The 20,419-nt window shown below is 42.6% G+C and overlaps 1 protein-coding gene across 2 annotated transcripts in view; it reads left to right on the forward strand.

Annotated features, from left to right (window-relative positions):
• Positions 1–16,927, forward strand: part of LOC120024458 (sodium/potassium-transporting ATPase subunit beta-1-interacting protein 2) — a 168,898-nt gene extending 151,971 nt beyond the window's left edge. For both annotated transcript variants that reach the window (XM_038968706.1, XM_038968707.1), the window contains 2 exons: positions 10,295–10,355; positions 16,842–16,927. In XM_038968706.1, coding sequence (XP_038824634.1) covers positions 10,295–10,355; positions 16,842–16,927 — 147 coding nt within the window. The remainder of the gene's footprint in view (positions 1–10,294; positions 10,356–16,841) is intronic.
• The last annotated feature ends 3,492 nt before the right edge of the window (positions 16,928–20,419 follow it).

Here is a 20,419-nt window from a genome sequence, read left to right on the forward strand (position 1 = left end):
ATTATGGAATGTACCTTTAATGGTCTAGATCAGGAATGGGCAACTTTGATGGGGTGGGGGCCACAAAAAAACAGAACTCTAGCTGGCCGCTAGATTAATTTACCAATCCCCAAAAACAAATGCGGACATGGGATGATTAAGTGACTGCTGATGCACAACCAAATTTCCAATTATTATTCTAACGCTCAACAATAAGTTGAGACCTCGACTGAGTTCTAAAATGTGTTGTTGAAATTGGTCAGTGCGCCTACAAAAGGGGGACGGTGCTTCCAGTTGCCCGTCCCTGTAACCATGACCAGTGAAAATGAGAACAAATAGTTCTCTCCTGTGTGAGTTACCAACCAGTGCAAAAACCCAGTAAAGGTCATTCCACCGCAACCTTCTGTCAGTCAACATACATGCAACAACCATGTCACGTAACCAGCCTATTCCTGTTTCAATATGGACTCTTTGCCAACAGGAGTGCACAGCAAACGATAAAGGCATGCTATAAAGGAAGCGATTTCTGCATTCAGTCCTATTTGGCCATGGTATGTTTGGCCTGGCTGGTGAGACTTTTGATGTCTGTCTCAGATGTATAAAGGAGATGGGAAACTGTATGAGGGGAATCATTGTCAAACACTTCACAAACATCTCTGTGTGCTTGAAGAGAGTGGGAGGAAAGCACCAACCATGTGTTTATTGTGCTGTTACACTGCCATGTCAAAAAGCGACTCATTCTCCCCAACAGTTAAGTGCCTTCACAATTGTGAAAGTGGAAAATTGGGTCTGATGTGTGTAGTTGGAGAATCACAGTAATCTCAGAGGAAGCAAAGCCTTCTGCCTTATATCTGATTATTTGGTTTGGTACCACTGAGACTGTGCAACAGCTATCCTGAAGTAAAAGAGCTCTCTCCTGGTAAAGAGCTCTCTCATTGATTGATTGTTATCTCTTTGGATTCTCTAGAAATAGTAGGGCAACCAAACAGGACATATAACATCCTTAACGATCATTATGAATAATTGCTTTAGGGAATGACTTAATAAATATGACCTTTCAGTAGAGAGAGATGTGTTTAAACCACGTACTATTTCAACATTCAGTGATTCTGCTAAAGATGCATAACCCATTACCGTGTTTGCTCAAGAGATTCAGACTAAATGTTGAATAATCCTTCATATTAATGAATTTTTAACCTAGCGGCTTAATATTGATTGCCTGTTGCTTAGACATATTACTTTCATTTGTGTTATATGCTGTTTTCCAAAGCACACATTTGGCTTGGAATTTGTCTGGGGTACAGGCCAAGATACATGTTTCCCCACATACAGCTTTGAGTAGTGACCATCAGGCTTGGTTGAGAGTAAAAACTGAATAGTTTAGGGTTTCTTGTACATACCAATCAGATAAAAATGCACCTCGACAGAATGGTCTGGTTTGGTGGAATATCTCTTTACTGTGTGTGAGTTATGTTCTTACTTGAAATACTTAATGTTTCAATTTCTCAAAACTCTTTCAGGCGAGTTTATTTTGTATTCATCCTGTCATCCTCTTTCTGGCAAACTGTGGCCATTGATATAAGAGGTAAACTTGTTTGAAAGCATTTATGATTCAGCAAGAAAGTTGGTAGAATTTATTGGACAGCGGTGACATTTTATGCATTCTCATTAGAATTTTGACTTGACACATTTTCAGTTAAAAGCATGTGATTAATTAACCAATTGTATTGATTACAAAATGTATTTCTAATGACACAAATGAGGAAAGGAGTTTATCATGCGTCCCAAATGGAACCCTATTCCCTATTCCCTATATCGTGCGCTACTTTTGATCAGAAGCTGGACAAAAGTAGTACACTATATGGAATAGGGTGCCATTAGGATTCACACTCTATCCTCATCCATTATGTACAATGTTTTACACTACAACCTACAGTATATACATCTATCATTTGACCTCTTTGCTTCCTCTCCTCTTACAAAAAGATGGCCACCAGCTGAAGGCTCAGTAGAGAAGTCAAGGAGCTTGGCCCTTAGCTATGATTAAGGAAGTAAACGGTTAATTTAGCAACAGAACAAGACCAATGCCAATGTGGAACTCACACAGCACAAGCTCAGGGGGTCTTTGCTGTGGAGCCCCTCCCTCCACCGTAGGGAGACTAATTCAGATGAAGAGCTGGGTGTATGTAGGTCCCCCAAGGAGGGTTCGAATGAAGACAACTGAATTGGTTTCTGTTCTAAGGTGGCAGATTACTAAAGACACAGAGGTTTATTTGGATTAGACCCAAGAATGGTTCCAGCTCACAGATGAAAGTCAGCCCTTTGTCTACATTACATGAAAGCTAATGAATTCCTCAATCTCTTATTTTCTAACGATTTTAACTGTCAAACGATGATTCACTGATGTATCAATGTATAAAAACATACACCAGGGGAAATTCACTTGTAAATACACTAATGAGTATATTCATATATTAGAATAACACAAAGTAGCTTTGGAAAATGTTGGCTAGTAATAATACTGGATTCTTACTGTGTACTGTGCAGATTAAATGTCTTTGATGATTGTGGATGTGTGGGGTGATGCTTTGCCATCATTGAATTATCATGAATACATTTGCTCAGAGCCCATTTTCCAAATGTTCTCCAGTCTTTTGTTCTCAGTATGGGGTTAAATACTAGGGAAACATTTCAGTGAGGCTTTCGCTTGTCCTCAATCTTTCTGTGCTGTATTACACAGTGTGTGCAGGGCCTCATTTAGAGTGATGCATCAGTCTGCCATCCACAGCATTTACACCCAACATCTCTGATTTGTGGCAAACAGAAAGCCTTGTTTTATAGGAACTGCTGAAATGCCACTTGGCTTTATTGTGATGAGTAATAAAACACACATCAGACCCTTAGTATACTCTGTAAATGCCTCACATATACAATCAGCACTTCCCTAAGCCAGGTCTGGTTTTACAAGAGTCTGTGTGCCAACAGTTGTCCTATTTAAAAGATTTGATGGAGTCAATGTACTTAGATGTTTAGCCTTGATGACATGTTGTAGCTTGCTTCCATTTCCTGGCGATGCAACCCCAGTAAAAAGCTAAGGTTCCACTAAAAGGTTGTTTGATGGTGAAAGCTGTCAACTGCCAATGACCAGTTGTTGGCATGTTAAGCAGCTCCGGCCCAGTTTATAAACGCGAAGGACCAAGGCTACCCGCAGCGGGCCAGGGAACGCAGGAGGATAGAGTCAAGGACATGTGAATTACCTTATGCACAAGCTGAGCCGCACACAGTTTGAAATGGGAGTCTACGCTGAAACAGAAATAGGTTGAGTGATGCCATTAAACTATGTGATTTCGCACCACTTTTTATGAGGAGATAGGTTAGCTGGGAAATTACATCCACATCAATTACTCTATGAGGGACTTTTGAAGTTGCATTTTCCCTGCCGAGCTCTAATATTCGAGGGTGAAATAAAATATCTGAGTATTAATAAAATGTGAGGTTTTACTAGGCTAGGTTCCAGGATCTTTACACAAGCAGCGTCATGTTCACAGCACTAGACTTGGCACAGTATCCAAAATGCAATACCCCACTGTATGATTCTGATATCAAACAATCAATATGAAACCCATTTTTGACAACAAAGAATATATATATTTTTTCAATGGTGTTTACTGTCGAGAATGTTTAGTCAATTGTTCCCTGGCTGAATTGGTACATTCTAAATGAATGGGCCCGTTCTGAAAACACTCCTCCTACAGTACATTGTCATGTCAGTTGAATTTCATAAGTGCTGCACAATTGAAAGTGGAGAGTCCTCTGTCTCAGCCTCAACACTCCTTGACCTTTGGGCAGTGATTTGCATGTGATCCATCCATACAACAGCACCTTTCGACTATAATAAGGCCAACATGTGAACAGTATCCCACCAGTGCAAAACATGTCACTTACTCAGTGTCGTGGAGGACACACAGTGTCATGGCTGTCAGCTGCACAACAGAGGAGACTGTGTCTGTTCATTTATAAGGCTCCTGATTCAATCAGTCTTTGAACAGTAACACAATCAGTCATATCCAAAGTCAACTGGACAAAGCTTCCTTTTAAAAGTGACGGTTATGAATGTAGTACAGATGTGTGTCTCACTGACTCTCGCCTAAACAATAGAGAATGGCTGTGTTGTGTGTCTGTTTATAATGCTTGTGTTGAGAGCAATCATGCTCCCAGAATTATTCTCAATTATGAATGGTTTTCTCAGAAACTCTGCATGTATTATTCAGATTTATAGAGTCAAATTTTAACCAACCGTCAATAATCATCTTCACAGTGTAATTTCCTATGGAGTAAAACAGCTTGTGTATATAGGAGCCTTTATCATAAGAATACCCAGGTTTATTTACAGGAGACAAATTAGGTTTACACCCTGTGACATGGTTCTAAACGAGATACCTTTGGCTAATCAGAGGAGCTGTGTGTGTGTGTGTGTGTGTGTGTGTGTGTGTGTGTGTGTGTGTGTGTGTGTGTGTGTGTGTGTGTGTGTGTGTGTGTGTGTGTGTGTGTGTGTGTGTGTGTGTGTGTGTGTGTGTGTTGTTTTTTTGTCTGGTAATCACGCAGCAAACAAAAACAGCTCCTTTGTCTCACCTCCTCAGTGCTCCTGATGGGTAAAGTGTGCAGTGTGTTGTGTGTGTGTGTGTGTGGCAGGGCCGGCATTGTGTGTGACTAGTGTCTGTGTGAGTGTTGGCCTGTGCTCCCAGCCTACTGCAGAGACATTGTGTGGGGCGGGCACATTATTCAGAGTAAATGAGAGCGAGACCTTGAGGTATTCCCAGAATCTTAAATCTGGGGTTGCTCAGATTTGTAACTATGTCTGTTTGTGGCCCTTAGACTCCAAACAATGCCTGAATATGAGGACGGCACACCCATTATCCACATGGCTGTCTACAGTACTGTCTCGTGCCTGGCCTCCTGTCTGACTGAATCCTCTGTGACATTGAGAATGTCCATTCCTCTCCACACACTCACCACAGTCAAAACCCCAGCTTCCCTATCGCCCAATCCAATCAGAGACCTCCAATCACTGGCCTATGAAATTACAGGCCTAAGGAGGAGCGGGGGAAGAGAGTAATATTGTTGTGTTCTGGATTTTATTAGTGCCTAGAGCAGGGATATCTAGTATGCTACTGTATTTCTCTCAGGATAAGCCTCCAATTAGATTTCCTATGTTCCTATGTTCCCCTGGCTTTCTATTGTTATACTTAATCCACTAAATCTTCATATTAGGTGACACATTTTAAATACAGTCTCATTAAGAACCGCCAGGCCCACATTATTTGATACCGACCATTTTATTTTTTTTAGGCCGTGGCTGCGAATAGGGAGTTTTTGTCCCCGGCCCCTCTGGAAACGTATTTCTCAAAGCTACCAATCCGGATCGCGTTCTGCGCATGTGTTAATTTACACACACAATTCTTTCTACGTAGCTGCTGCTCACACTCAATCCTTCATTCACATTTCTCTCTTTACCCACCCCCTTCTGAACCATGATGATATAGCCAATGTGTCACGAACGTCGTCAGGGTGGAAATGACCGGACCAAGGTGCAGCGTGGTGAGCGTACATTTCTTTTTATTCATGAATGTCGCCAACAAAAACAAGAAACAACAAAACTAACGTGAAGCTGACAAGGGCTATACAGGCCACTAACACAGACAACTACACACAACTAAGGTAGAAAAACAGGCTACCTAAGAATGATTCCCAATCAGAGACAACGATAGACAGCTGTCCCTGATTGAGAACCACACCCGGCCAAAACATAGAAACAGAAAACATAGAAATAAAGAAACTAGAATGTCCACCCTAGTCACACCCTGGCCTAACCAAAATAGAGAATAAAAGCCTCTCTATGGCCAGGGTGTGACAGTACCCCCCCCCCCCCCCCCCCCCCCCCTAAAAGGTGCAGACTCCGGCCGCATAACCTGACTCTATAGGGGAGGGTCCGGGTGGGCATCTACTTCGGTGGCGGCTCCGGTGCGGGACACAGACCCCGCTCCACCTCTGGCTCCCCCCCACTTTGGTGGCGCCTCTGGTCTGGGGACCCTCGCTGCAGGCCCCGGACTGGGGACCCTCGCTGCAGGCCCCAGACTGGGGACCGTCGCTGGAGGCTCCGTACTGGAGACCGTCGCTGCAGGCTCCAGACCGCGGATCAATACTGGAGGCTTCGTGCCATGGATCCTCATTGCAGGCTCCGGGCCATGGACCATCATTGGAGGCTTCGTGTCATGAATCATCACTGGAGGCTTTGTGCCATGGATCATCACTGGAGGCTTCGTGCCATGGATCATCACTGGAGGCTTCGTGCCATGGATCATCACTGGAGGCTTCGTGCCATGGATCATCACTGAAGGCTTCGTGCCTTGGATCATCACTGGAGTGAGGAGACGTATGGACAGCCTGGTGCATGGAGCTGCCACAGGGCTTACCAGGCTGGGGAGACATACAGGAGGCCTGGTTCTGGGAGCAGGCACAGGACTCACCAGGCTGGGGAGACATACAGGAGGCCTGGTTCTGGGAGCAGGCACAGGACTCACCAGGCTGGGGAGACATACTGGAGGCCTGGTTCTTGGAGCAGGCACCGGATAAACTGGGCCGTGGAGGCGCACTGGAGGTCTCGAGCGTAGAGCCTGCACAACCCGTCCTGGCTGGATGGTTACCTTCACCCGGCAAAGGCGGGGCGCTGGCACAGGACGCACTGGGCTGTGCAGACGCACCGGAGACACAGTGCGCAGAGCCGGCGCAGGATATCCTGGGCCGTAGAGACGCGCTGAGCCGGCACCATCCGTCCTGGCTGGATGCCCACTCTAGCCCGGCCGATGCGGGCAGCTGGAATGTAGCGCACCGGGCTGTGAATGCGCACTGGAGACACCGTGCGCTCCACCGCATAACACGGTGCCTGACCAGTACCACGCTCCCTACGGTAAGCACGAGGATTTGGCTCAGGTCTCCAACCTGATTCAGCCAATCTCCTCGTGTGCCCCCAAATTTTTTTTGGGGGGGTAGTGGCCTCCCAGTCTTTTGTGCCAGCCTTGACCCTGTGTAATCCTGGGCCCTTTTACTCGCTGCCTCCGCCTTCCTCGCTGCTTCCACCTGCTCCCAGGGCAGGCGATCCTTTCCCGCCAGGACTCCTCCCACGTCCAGGATCCTTTCCAATTCAGGATGTCCTCCCATGTCCATTCCTTCTTACCACGCTGCTTGGTCCGTTTGTGGTGGGTAGTTCTGTCACGAATGTCATCAGGGTGGAAATGACCGGACCAAGGTGCAGCGCGGTGAGCGTACATTTCTTTTTATTCATGAATGTCGCCAACAAAAACAAGAAACAACAAAACGAACGTGGAGCTGACTAGGGCTATACAGGCCACTAACACAGACAACTACCCACAACTAAGGTGGAAAAACAGGCTGCCTAAGTATGATTCCCAATCAGAGACAACGATAGACAGCTGTCCCTGATTGGGAACCATACCCTGCCAAAACATAGAAACAGAAAACATAGAAATAAAGAAACTACAATGCCCACCCTAGTCACACCCTGGCCTAACCAAAATAGAGAATAAAAAACTCTCTATGGCCAGGGCGTGACACAATGTCTCTGCCTCATATTTCTGAAGAGCTGGAATAAAAACCCTGAGGCGATTTGAACAAACATTCAAGGCCATTATGAAGGCTACAACCTTCTCTGTTTGTTGTAACATATATTGCAGTTGCATAAGCACATTGCATTGGAGTAAAAACAATCTACATTTTGTGTGATATAGGCTAATCTTTGTAGTTGCTGCCATATCGTAGCCACTAGCCAGAGTTGCTGAAAAATAACACTAATACTTTGACTGCCTGTCTGCCTCCTGCTTAGCCAATGTTTGTATGATTAAAAAAATTATATTAAATCGCTAAGTAGACTGTCTTGCTTGAATTTGATATGCTGCCTAGATAGCTGCATGTAACTCCCCACTTGAGTTTTGCATTGGGGCAAATCACAATCTGCGAGTTTGTACGAACATGTTGATCATGTCTTTTGTGTAGAACATGTAAATAGCTGCATGTAGACTAACTCCCCTCCTGAAAAAAGAAAATGAAATTGTGCTTATGCCTAATAGCCTACTGAGGCATGAAATGCAGTAGTTGGAACATGTCGACAATGTCCTTTGTGTACAACATACATTTTTGTAGGCTACACCAGACAAAGGCGTTCATCGCCGATCAAGGAAGGAGAAGAGGCAGCGGAGGAGCTAAACACAGCAAAAAAAGAAACGTCATTTCACTGTCAACTGCGTTTATTTTCAGCAAACTTAACATGTGTAAATATTTGTATGAACATAACAGGATTCAACAACTGAGAAATAAACTGAACAAGTTCCACAGACATGTGACTAACAGAAATTGAACAATGTGTCCCTGAACAAAGGGGGGGTCAAAATAAAAAGTAACAGTCAGTATCTGGTGTGGCCAGCAGCTGCATTAAGACCTGCAGTGCATCTCCTCCTCATGGACTGCACCATATTTTCCAGTTCTTGCTGTGAGATGTTACCCCACTCTTCCACCAAGGCAACTGCAAGTTCCTGGACATTTCTGGGGGGAATGGCCCTAGCCGTCACCCTCCGATCCAACAGGTCCCAGACGTGCTCAATGGGATTGAGATCCGGGCTCTTCGCTGGCCATGGCGAACAAGGACATTCCTGTCTTGCAGGAAATCACACACAGAATGAGCAGTATGGCTGGTGGCATTGTCATGTTGGAGGGTCATGTCAGGATGAGCCTGCAGGAAGGGTACCACATGAGGGAGGAGGATGTCTTCCCTGTAACGCACAGCGTTGAGATTGCCTGCAATGACAACAAGCTCAGTCCGATAATGCTGTGACACACCGCCCCAGACCATGACGGACCCTCCACCTCCAAATTGATCCCGCTCCAGAGTACAGGCCTCGGTGTAACGCTCATTCCTTCGACGATAAACGTGAATCCGTCCATCACCCCTGGTGAGACAAAACCGTGACTCGTCAGTGAAGAGCACTTTTTGCCAGTCCTGTCTGGTCCAGCGACGGTGGGTTTGTGCCCATAGGCAACGTTGTTGTCGGTGATGTCTGGTGAGGACCTGCCTTACAAAAGGCCTACAAGCCCTCAGTCCAGCCTCTCTCAGCCTATTATGGACAGTCTGAGCACTGATGGAGGGATTGTACGTTCCTGGTGTAACTCGGGCAGTTGTTGTTGCCATTCTGTACTTGTCCCGCAGGTGTGATGTTCGGATGTACCGATCCTGTGCAAGTGTTGTTACACGTGGTCTGCCACTGTGAGGATGATCAGCTGTCCGTCCTGTCTCCCTGTAGCGCTGTCTTAGGCGTCTCACAGTACGGACATTGCAATTTATTGCCCTGGCCACATTGTAGTCCTCATGCCTCCTTGCAGCATGCCTAAGGCACGTTCACGCAGATGAGCAGAGAGCATCTTTCTTTTTGTGTTTTTCAGAGTCTGTAGAAAGGCCTCTTTAGTGTCCTAAGTTTTCATAACTGTGACCTTAATTGCCTATCGTCTGTAAGCTGTTAGTGTCTTAACGACTGTTCCACAGGTGCATGTTCATTAATTGTTTATGGTTCATTGAACAAGCATGGGAAACAGTGTTTAAACCCTTTACAATGAAGTTATTTGGTTATTTGGATTTTTACCAATTATCTTTGAAATACAGGGTCCTGAAAAAGGGACGTTTATTTTTTTGCTGAGTTCATGTAGGCAGCAGCTACAAAAAAAATCCCTGAAGATGCGCAGAAATCTCTATATCTTTAGCCACTGCAGATCGGGTTTACAGAAAATCCGGAACCACAGCCTTTCTGTTTAAAACATAAATATGTATATAGATAATCACTATTTGTGAAATGTCTCTTAAACCATGTTTTTTACCCCATTGACGATGCAGGTTTTCTTTTTTGGAACATCGTTTATGTGCCTCTGTTTTTCAGTGTCTCTTCAACATCTCTATATGACCCATTTCATAGAGCAGTGTGATACACTAGACGCTGTACTAACACCTGTTTCCTCAACACAGAATGTTTTCCACATGGAGATGCGCTTTTGATCTCTCAATCATTTTATACTTTTTCTCATGTTTTCCCACCAATAAGTTTGTGTAGCTCTCTTCATCTCTTGAGGGCATGGACACAAACATCTATGTTTCCTTCACTGATTGTGCTATTCTAATTGGTCCCCTTCTCACTGAAAAATGTCACCACTCTGCAGAAAATGTATTTGATTAACTTTCCCCATTTCTCTTTTTCAGCTTGTTGGGTTCATCTATGCCTGTTATGTGGTGAAGCTCATCTCAGAAGAGGAAGACAGCTGTGAGTATTGCCTTTCAATTAATATGGTAGATCTATGACAAATATGGCTGATTCCTACAGTCACACTTTTTATGGTGAATAATTTCCCTTTGCTTGTTATAATGATGACTCAGCCAATTTTAAAAGTGCCATCTCACCTCGTGTGCCTTAGTGAAACACATATTTTATTCATAAGCGTTACCTGACCAATCACATAACAGTAATGAGCCATCTTCCTGGACTCGCTCCATGATATAATAACTAAAGTGTTTACATCCAGCTACACTCTAAGAAAGAATGGTGCTATCTAGAACCTAAAAGGGTTCATTGGCTGTCCCCATAGGAGAACCCTTTGAAGAACCCTTTTTGGTTTCAGGTAGAACCCTTTTGTGTTCCATGTAGAACCCTTTCCACAGAGGATTCTACATGGAACCCAAAAGGGTTCTACCTGGAACCACAAATGGTTCTACATGGAACACAAATGGGTTCTCCTATGGGGACAGCTGAAGAACCCTTTTATATAAGAGTATAGATACTGCCTCAAGGTTGACATTTTTGTATTCCTGTGTTTACAGAGTACTTTATTTACTCTAATAACTGGGCATTGGCATGTACATTCCTCATCTGGTCGGATCTTTAAATTTAGCCAAGTTTAATGCTCCAGCAAACATTTAGATGTTGCCTGATTTAAACAATTTATTTTATTGATCCCAGGCCCAGCCGCTTGTGAATCCTAGCCTTAAAGGAAGTGTGGGAAATGTCCCCATTTGTTAAATTCACAAAACATTGCAGCACAGACCCAGTCAAATTGCCTTGTTCCAAGATGCATGAATTATTCTCTTTGGCCACTGACTCATTTTTTACAAAAGTTATATTGGGACAGGAATTTGTGTTATCGTCATTTATAATTGATATTGATTGCCGCAATACATGTGCGACTTCTCCTTGTTACCGGTCTTGCTTTGTAAACATAGTATGTGTTGGAAAGAATGCATTTGCCAAGTACCCCGGCCTACTAGATCAATACCATTTTTCTTCTAGTGATCTCTCTTGCATTCTCTCCATTTGCAACATTCATCACCAAGCAACAGACATAAAGAGAAAGCAGGAACGAGAGGGGATAGAGAGAAAAGTATAGAGAGGGAGGAGGTCACATGAGGCGACTCTACATGCCTTCTGTCATTTGGGAATTTTTTTCACTGCATTAATTAAATATTTATAATTATAGTTATTAAAATTGACTGTATGGTTGGTACAGCAAGCCTTTATTAAGAGTGCTCGCCTCCCCTAGGTCCCAGCACAATACTGTTGGTGGTTGGTAGGTTGAAAAGACTTATCCAAATGTACTGAAATTATACCTGACTGCTGGTTAGTGTTGTCGCAACAGAACATTGTACGCCCATTACTTGTTGTCACGATCGTCGTAGTGAGGAGACCAAAGCGCAGCGTGATGTGAATACATCTTATTTAATGACAACGAAAGAACACCGAAACAAACTATTACAAACATGCCACTAAGATTAACGAGTGCAGACATGCAATATCAACATAGACAATCACCCACAAACCAAACTGGAAAATGGCAACCTAAATAGGATCCCCAATCAGAGACAACGATAAACAGCTGCCTCTGATTGGGAACCAATCCAGGCCACCATAGACCTACGTATGCCTAGACTACACACACAACCTAGACATACAAAAACCCTAGACCAGACAAAAACACACATACCACCCTCGTCACACCCTGACCTAACCAAAATAATAAAGAAAACAAAGATAACTAAGGTCAGGGCGTGACACTTGTCAACAATGCAGATTCTTCCTATGGCAAGATTTTAATATAATTGAAGAAGGCTTTGCGTCTGATAACATGGTAATGTTTCCCATAACAGCTTCAATGTACAGACAGTACATTTTATATGGGAGCTATTATGAGAGACATAACTAAGTGATTCATAGGGTGTGCAGTGAGGTTGCTCCCTTAGGCTAGAAAAAGATTGAGTGAAATAAGGGATGCAGCGCTTAGTAGACTATTTCCTCTACATTTAGCATGGGAATCTAAGTGTAAAAAATACAGCGCTTAGTAGACTATTTCCTCTACATTTAGCATGGGAATCTGAGTGTAAAAAATACAGCGCTTAGTAGACTATTTCCTCTACATTTAGCATGGGAATCTGAGTGTAAAAAATACAGCGCTTAGTAGACTATTTCCTCTACATTTAGCATGGGAATCTGAGTGTAAAAAATACAGCGCTTAGTAGACTATTTCCTCTACATTTAGCATGGGAATCTGAGTGTAAAAAATACAGCGCTTAGTAGACTATTTCCTCTACATTTAGCATGGGAATCTGAGTGTAAAAAATACAGCGCTTAGTAGACTATTTCCTCTACATTTAGCATGGGAATCTGAGTGTAAAAAATACAGCGCTTAGTAGACTATTTCCTCTACATTTAGCATGGGAATCTGAGTGTAAAAAATTCAGCGCTTAGTAGACTATTTCCTCTACATTTAGCATGGGAATCTGAGTGTAAAAAATACAGAGCTTAGTAGACTATTTCCTCTACATTTAGCATGGGAATCTGAGTGTAAAAAATACAGCGCTTAGTAGACTATTTCCTCTACATTTAGCATGGGAATCTGAGTGTAAAAAATACAGCGCTTAGTAGACTATTTCCTCTACATTTAGCATGGGAATCTGAGTGTAAAAAATACAGCGCTTAGTAGACTATTTCCTCTACATTTAGCATGGGAATCTGAGTGTAAAAAATACAGCGCTTAGTAGACTATTTCCTCTACATTTAGCATGGGAATCTGAGTGTAAAAAATACAGCGCTTAGTAGACTATTTCCTCTACATTTAGCATGGGAATCTGAGTGTAAAAATTCAGCGCTTAGTAGACTATTTCCTCTACATTTAGCATGGGAATCTGAGTGTAAAAAATACAGAGCTTAGTAGACTATTTCCTCTACATTTAGCATGGGAATCTGAGTGTAAAAAATACAGCGCTTAGTAGACTATTTCCTCTACATTTAGCATGGGAATCTGAGTGTAAAAAATACAGCGCTTAGTAGACTATTTCCTCTACATTTAGCATGGGAATCTGAGTGTAAAAAATACAGCGCTTAGTAGACTATTTCCTCTACATTTAGCATGGGAATCTGAGTGTAAAAAATACAGCGCTTAGTAGACTATTTCCTCTACATTTAGCATGGGAATCTGAGTGTAAAAAATACAGCGTTTAGTAGACTATTTCCTCTACATTTAGCATGGGAATCTGAGTGTAAAAAATACAGCGCTTAGTAGACTATTTCCTCTACATTTAGCATGGGAATCTGAGTGTAAAAAATACAGCGCTTAGTAGACTATTTCCTCTACATTTAGCATGGGAATCTGAGTGTAAAAAATGCAGCGCTTCTCCTGGCTGTGCTGGAGCCCCTGTGAGACAGCCAAAAGGCAGGCAAGAGTGCTGAACCATGACCACAACCGAATGTGAGTATCTCAGCTACCTGAGATTGCCTATCAGACCACAGCGCTCTCTCTCTAAAAGAACATCTTCAGACATAGCTTTCCCGTCTTTAGAGCCCAAATGTATCCCTCCCTGCCAAAAAATGGGGAGTACCTCAATTTGAAATATTAAAGAGCCCATCTTGAATAAGTAAAGGATTCCCTCAGGCATTGTTATGATAAAAGTCATTTGGGTCCAAATTAAGAGCAGGTTCTATTTGCCACTCAATAATGGCTGTTAGAAATGTGCCCTTCAGGGAAAATGAAGCTTTAATTGGAATTTGCACTTGACAATCTCGTTGATGTATTTGATGTATTCCAGAGTTGAAATTTAAAGTACCTGGAAAAAGCCCATGAAGGATAATACTATATTTGCAATGTGACAGAGGAGGTTTGATGTCCTGCATGAAATGATTGCTGAGAGACACTGTTTAATTTGCCCAATACAAAGGAATAATATTATCCAACAGTGTTCCTATCCTCCAGTGAATGAGAATGGTATTGATGGTTTGATCCCTGGGACATGAGGAAACACTGATCTGGGAGCTGTATTGGCTATTACAGCTCCAATTAATATAGTACATGAAGCACCTTAGAGAAGGTAATGAACAGCTAAAACCAATCAACACGCTCACTCCGTAATTACAGTTACTATCAAGGGTAATATCCCAGGGTCCATTTAAAAGAAAGGACAGTATTTAAAATGATTTAGTCTCCAAGAGAGGAGGAGAGAGAGAATGAAGAAGAGGGAGGGAGGGAATCAAGGTGCTAGAAGTACTTTTTTTGCATTTATAATAAGTAAATGAGAATACAGCTTCCTCTGTTGGATTTGCAATCAGGGTCAGCGTACAAGGAAGATGGAACCTCATGTTGATTGGCCCTTGGCGGCATTTCATTTGCCACTGCTTTGTCATACCAACTTGTTGTGACTGCTTAAGACAAAACAATTTGGAGACATAGTCGTGCTGACTGCTATTCTTAACACTACTGCCATCAAACCTTCCCCTATATCTTATAATGCCTACTTAATAAAGAACCATCATTATGTGCCTATATCTTTGGGGGCAGGGGGTGGCTGTTTATTTTGAATGCAGAATGATAATAGTGTTTTACTGGCATCCTTCAGGGCTTTTGGTATGGATATACTAACTGTTATAATCCACCTTAAGTGGTTTTAACCATTAGCACATCTGTTTTAATGTGTTACGTCACCAAGTCACCAAGAGCTTCTTTTTTCATATTAGCATGGTAAACATAAGTAGCCGGCTGTCACTCCCTGACCTTAGAGATCCTTTTTATGTCTCTATTTTGGTTTGGTCAGGGCGTGAGTTGGGGTGGGCATTCTATGTTTTGTGTTCTATGTTTTATTTTCTGTGTGTTTGGCCGGGTGTGGTTCTCAATCAGAGGCAGCTGTCTATCGTTGTCTCTGATTGAGAACCATACTTAGGTATCCTTTTCCCACCTGTGTTTTGTGGGTAGTTGTTTTCTGTCTTTGTGTCTGTACCAGATAGGACTGTTTCGTTTCGTTCATTCTCTTTGTTATTTTGTTTAGTGTTCTGTTTTTAATAAATTAACATGAACACTTACCACGCTGCGCTTTGGTCCGGTGATTCCTCATCTTCAGACGAGGAACGTTACACCGGCAGGCATTTAACCATTAGGGCATTATACACAAACATTATTCCCTCCATCAAAAGGAAAATATGAAAATAGCTTTTTTATTAAACACATAATGGTTTGCTTGTGGGCTATATATTAGCATTTACTCTGCAGAACAATACTGAACATATACACTTAGGTGCTGAAGCTACATTTACTGAAACTAAATAAACAACCTTTTTTTAAGGGGATGTGGTGCGAACCTTGACCTTTATTGTATCCTTCATACAGTACGATAGCTTGGGACTATAAGGTTCTATCTGAAAAAAGAGGATTCTGAGATAATTGGCTTTAAAGTTCCGAACCATCATTGGTTTGAATGATGTCAGCAATTTTTTATCTTGTACTCTTTTGAACTTAATAACATGAATTTGGGGTATTTAGAGTACTATATACATAGAGAAAATTGAACAGAACAAGGGTATGTCAACAACAACATGTTGATAAAAATGCACATAGAACCTTATAGTCCCAAGCTTTGGAGTTAGCATTTTGTTGAAACTGCCTGATTGAGATGTGGCCAGTCTCCAGATCTTAAATTGTACACTTTCTGTCTTATCACTGCAGGTCCTCTGATAAGCCTGATCAGAGTACACAGGTTAATGCCTATAATGAGGGCCAATGAGGATTTCGAGCTTTTGGTGAACATCCCCTAAATGTACCATTATAATGATGATAATACCAAACCTTCCATCACCTCCCATTCATGGCAGTAGGGAAGGAAGGGGGCCCTCATCAGCTAATCAATCTTATCTCAGTGTTTTGTTTGTCTTAGAGACAGACTCGGATGCATTAAGACATCGGATCTTATCAGAGGCTTTAGTACCTCCGTCTTTTTGTGTTAGGCCCAGTTACCCAGACCTGCTGGGGCTTGAAACTGCTGGCAGGTCTCTGTGGAGGGCTGGGCCCTAATCCTGTCCAGTTTGTATTCTGTGTGATCTGCAGCATGGCTCCACTGCGGATATCACCAATACCCAGCCTTTAGATGGTCCAGACACTGATTATCTACTGCCTGGGATTATCACAGACACAAGCAGGCACACGCTTATTTAGAGACACAGAAGCACACACACACACACACACACACACACACACACACACACACACACACACACACACACACACACACACACACACACACACACACACACACACACACACACACACACACACACACACACACACTGGAGGAGACAGCTCTTACTGTAGGAGACAGCTGTTGGAGTCCACAGGCCCCTCTACTCCATCACATCCTCTAACCTGTACAGACACACAACAGGCATTCTGAGCCTTTGTTTGATCTCACAGTAACCAGATATCCTCTTTTTCTTTGTCTCCAGTTGATTTTATAGGAGGGTTCGACTCCTACGGTTATCAAGGGCCTCAGAAGACATCCCATTTGCAACTACAACCCATGTACATGTAAGTGCAATGTAGCTACATCTCTTCACACCTCCTATTAAAGTACTTCTGAAATGTTTTCTCCTGGCACCAAGACTTGTCTTGTCTTGGTGCCAAGTTCACTATGTTTTCACACTTGAGTCTATAAATTGGACGAATAGGACTAGCCTATGTGAGGACATTATAATGTAAGGCAGAGAGAAGTTTCATCGATAAATAACACTAGTGTGTCAATACAGATAAAGAAATAGCTTGTGTCAACAATGAGGGAGGGAATGTTTGTATCTGGACTCCTGAAAGGTTAGGATTAGCTTGAGACGAAATGAGGAGAACACAGGAAGAGATGTTCAAACTTGAAAGGATTTCCCTCGTTGACACTGAATGGATCAGAGATATTGTTTTCTAATCCTGTGTACAGTGCAGGCCAGTCAACATATCATACACTGGGAATAGACAGTAATCCACTCCTACTGTATAAAGTGTTATCCTCAAACGCTAATCTCATAGGTATGTTGAACTGTAGATGCACAGTGGGAAGAAATATCATTTTCACAATGACAGTGATCAAAGTGAGGATGATGCTGATCATAATGCAGCAAACTATTAACTGCACTGGTTAGATATAAAGGTATTACACTACTAATATCTGACAGGATAAAACATCCACCAGCTATACAATGTAGCATCAGCTGCTCATAGGGGAACTACTGTTTCTTTAAATGTCACCTTTTTATCACATGGGGTCACACGAGGTGATTGTTTTGGATATGCATGGCAGGGATCCAAGCTGTGCTCATGGCCTGGTGTGCCAGATGAGCCCCACAGTGGCAGGAACAGAACAGCCTGGGTATCCCCTGCCTGCCTGCCTGCCTGTCTGTCTGTCTGTCTGTCTGTCTGTCTGTCTGTCTGTCTGTCTGTCTGTCTGTCTGTCTGTCTGTCTGTCTGTCTGTCTGTCTGTCTGTCTGTCTGTCTGTCTGTCTGTCTGTCTGTCTGTCTGTCTGCCTGCCTGCCTGCCTGCCTGCCAATGCCTCTCTGTGGAGCACAGGCCTCAGCTGACTGGTCCAGCTAACCCTGTGACTCTAACACTAGGAGGGGGGACAAACTCTGTGAAGTCATGCCAGGATTTGGAGCAGGGTGCTGACATGTCTGCTGGTGGGGAGAGGGAGGGGGGTAACAGCCGCTTACCCAGCCTAATGCCTGTATTAGGTTATTCAGGGTGACTACAATGAAGTGTGTCTCCTAAATCTTAACCTGCTGTCTGTCACTCTCAGCAATGTATGGAAAAACAACAGGGAGGGGACAATGAAGTGCGCATAGGGGTGTGTGGACATTTCCCATTGTGTCTAATGTGAATGGAATAGGATGGGTTGTATCTGGTCCATTGTGAGATCAGTTTTGTACCGTCTGTTATTAGCTGCTGGTTGTACAAGGTCAGCTGAGTTCAGGTGGGAGGAGAGTAGGGAGTAGGGAGTAGGGTTTAGGGAGTAGGGTTTAGATTTGTACTCAAGGTTATTTACGTCTCAGTATTCGCCAACATAACTTCTCAATTGTGTCATGTAAAAATCTGCCTATCCAACTCAATAATAGTTGGGCATATAGTTGTCTAATTCCAGGGCATATCACATTGCTGTCATCACATTATACAACAACTATAATTACATAAGAATAATTTCCTGCATTGCTCAGGGGAAAGTGTATTACTGTCAGTAGGTCAGCATATAACACATATGGCAAATGATGGATTTAAGGGACTTGATATTTGTAACACATGAGACTGAAACAAACAAAAATGCCATTAAAAGCCATTCTGTGGTTTTATGGCACCCAGTAGGGAAGACAATAGAGATTATTAATCATGGACACCAAGACAATGGTGTGGTAGAGGTGCTACACACCATCTTCAATAGCCAATCAGTCTTCACAGCTGATATCCATTAACAATAGTTCTTATTGGATGTGACAACTGGGAATTACCAAGGTCTTTAGAGAATAGTGGCAGGTGTAATCATTCTCACTTTGTTTTCATGCCGAGTTTGTTTTAGCATGAGCATCTAATATTAGCATATATTTGAATATATCTGTGGTATTGTGCTTTATTGACACTAATTCCTTTTCCTCTTTCTCTTCCAGGGCAAAGTAACAAAGGACAGCTGCCTTATGTACCAATCAAATAGAGAGCTACCGTTTTAACTTTGTTTCATTTCGTAAATGTCTTAAAATAATACAGTGTCTTACAAACTGTGTGGAGGAAGTGAGACTCTACACTTTAACCTCAAAGACTCATAAAAACACAGGATTTCCTTTGTCTCTCTGCTCAGCCTCTGCTCAGTGGAGTCACAGTCTTGGCCTGGACGAGGGGCCATGCAGGTGCAAGAACACCCTCCTGTGGCTGTGTTGACCTTACAGGATGCATATCTCTCCTCCATACTGGTTCTTGCTCTCTTTCTGACAGCTGAATGACTGAAATATTAAGGGGAAAAATTGCTTTGATTCCTCTGGACAGTTTTCAAATGGATCAAGATTCCGGACAAAGGGAATGCCAAGTTCTGAGAGCACTAGTTAAGTGATGCCGCAGAGTTTCAATGTGTTCTGATTAACTTGATTAGAAATACTCTTCACTTAAACAATGTTCAATAACTGATCGATATGGTTTTAGTCATCAGAAGTAGTCCTATTGCCCATTCTAAAGAGTTGATTAGAAATAAATGAACATGTGAACCATGATGTGTTTACAATACACTTTGGCTGTTGGAATTCCATCTTGAGTTGGGCAATTGCATGGGACAAAACTTTGATGAAATGGAAAAAGCAACCAGTTGCTTTTTCTTATGATGGATGTATTTGTCTTGAAAGTGCCAAGAACAATAGTTAAAGATGAGTTAGACAAAATATTGGATGCTATCTAGAGATACATATTTTTGGAGCTAGTCTCGGGGTCATCAGTTCAAAAGTTCATTCGGGGATAACACCATATTTGTTTGCATGAGGTGTCAAAATCTGTTGAATATTTAATCTCTGAAAGCACTGGACATTATCCCAGACTAGGTAGAGGTAACAGTTGGCCTTTCTGCAGCTGTCTTTGCGCTGTAAGGTTATGTGAATTTTGTGCTTTTCTAAGACAGAGTGGAGTCTTGAGTCTAAAGATAAAGAGAACTAAATGTAACTTCTTTAAATTCTAGGCATTTTTTAACATGTGTGACAGTGTTTACTCTTTTATAGTTCACTAATAAGTTATTATGTTGTGTATAAGTGGGCCCTTCTTTTACTCCTAACTGTACAAATTGTCAAGGGAATTCTTGGGAACAATATCTTGCTGATAGTCTGGTGTGAGGACTAGAAGGAGATGCGTGGTAGAGTTTGTGCTGTGGCTGAAACTTTGTGCTTTTGTCTATTGGACAGTGCGGGAACCCCGAACCAATCAGGATCTCAGTTCTGTCATCATCGTCATAGCATCCTCATACTGTAACTCTTCTGCTGAAGGGAGCCCTGTGAGCATTTTTTTGTATATCTCCCCGCT

The sequence above is a fragment of the Salvelinus namaycush genome, chromosome 29, assembly GCF_016432855.1.
Source record: "Salvelinus namaycush isolate Seneca chromosome 29, SaNama_1.0, whole genome shotgun sequence".
Taxonomy (NCBI): Eukaryota; Metazoa; Chordata; class Actinopteri; order Salmoniformes; family Salmonidae; genus Salvelinus; species Salvelinus namaycush.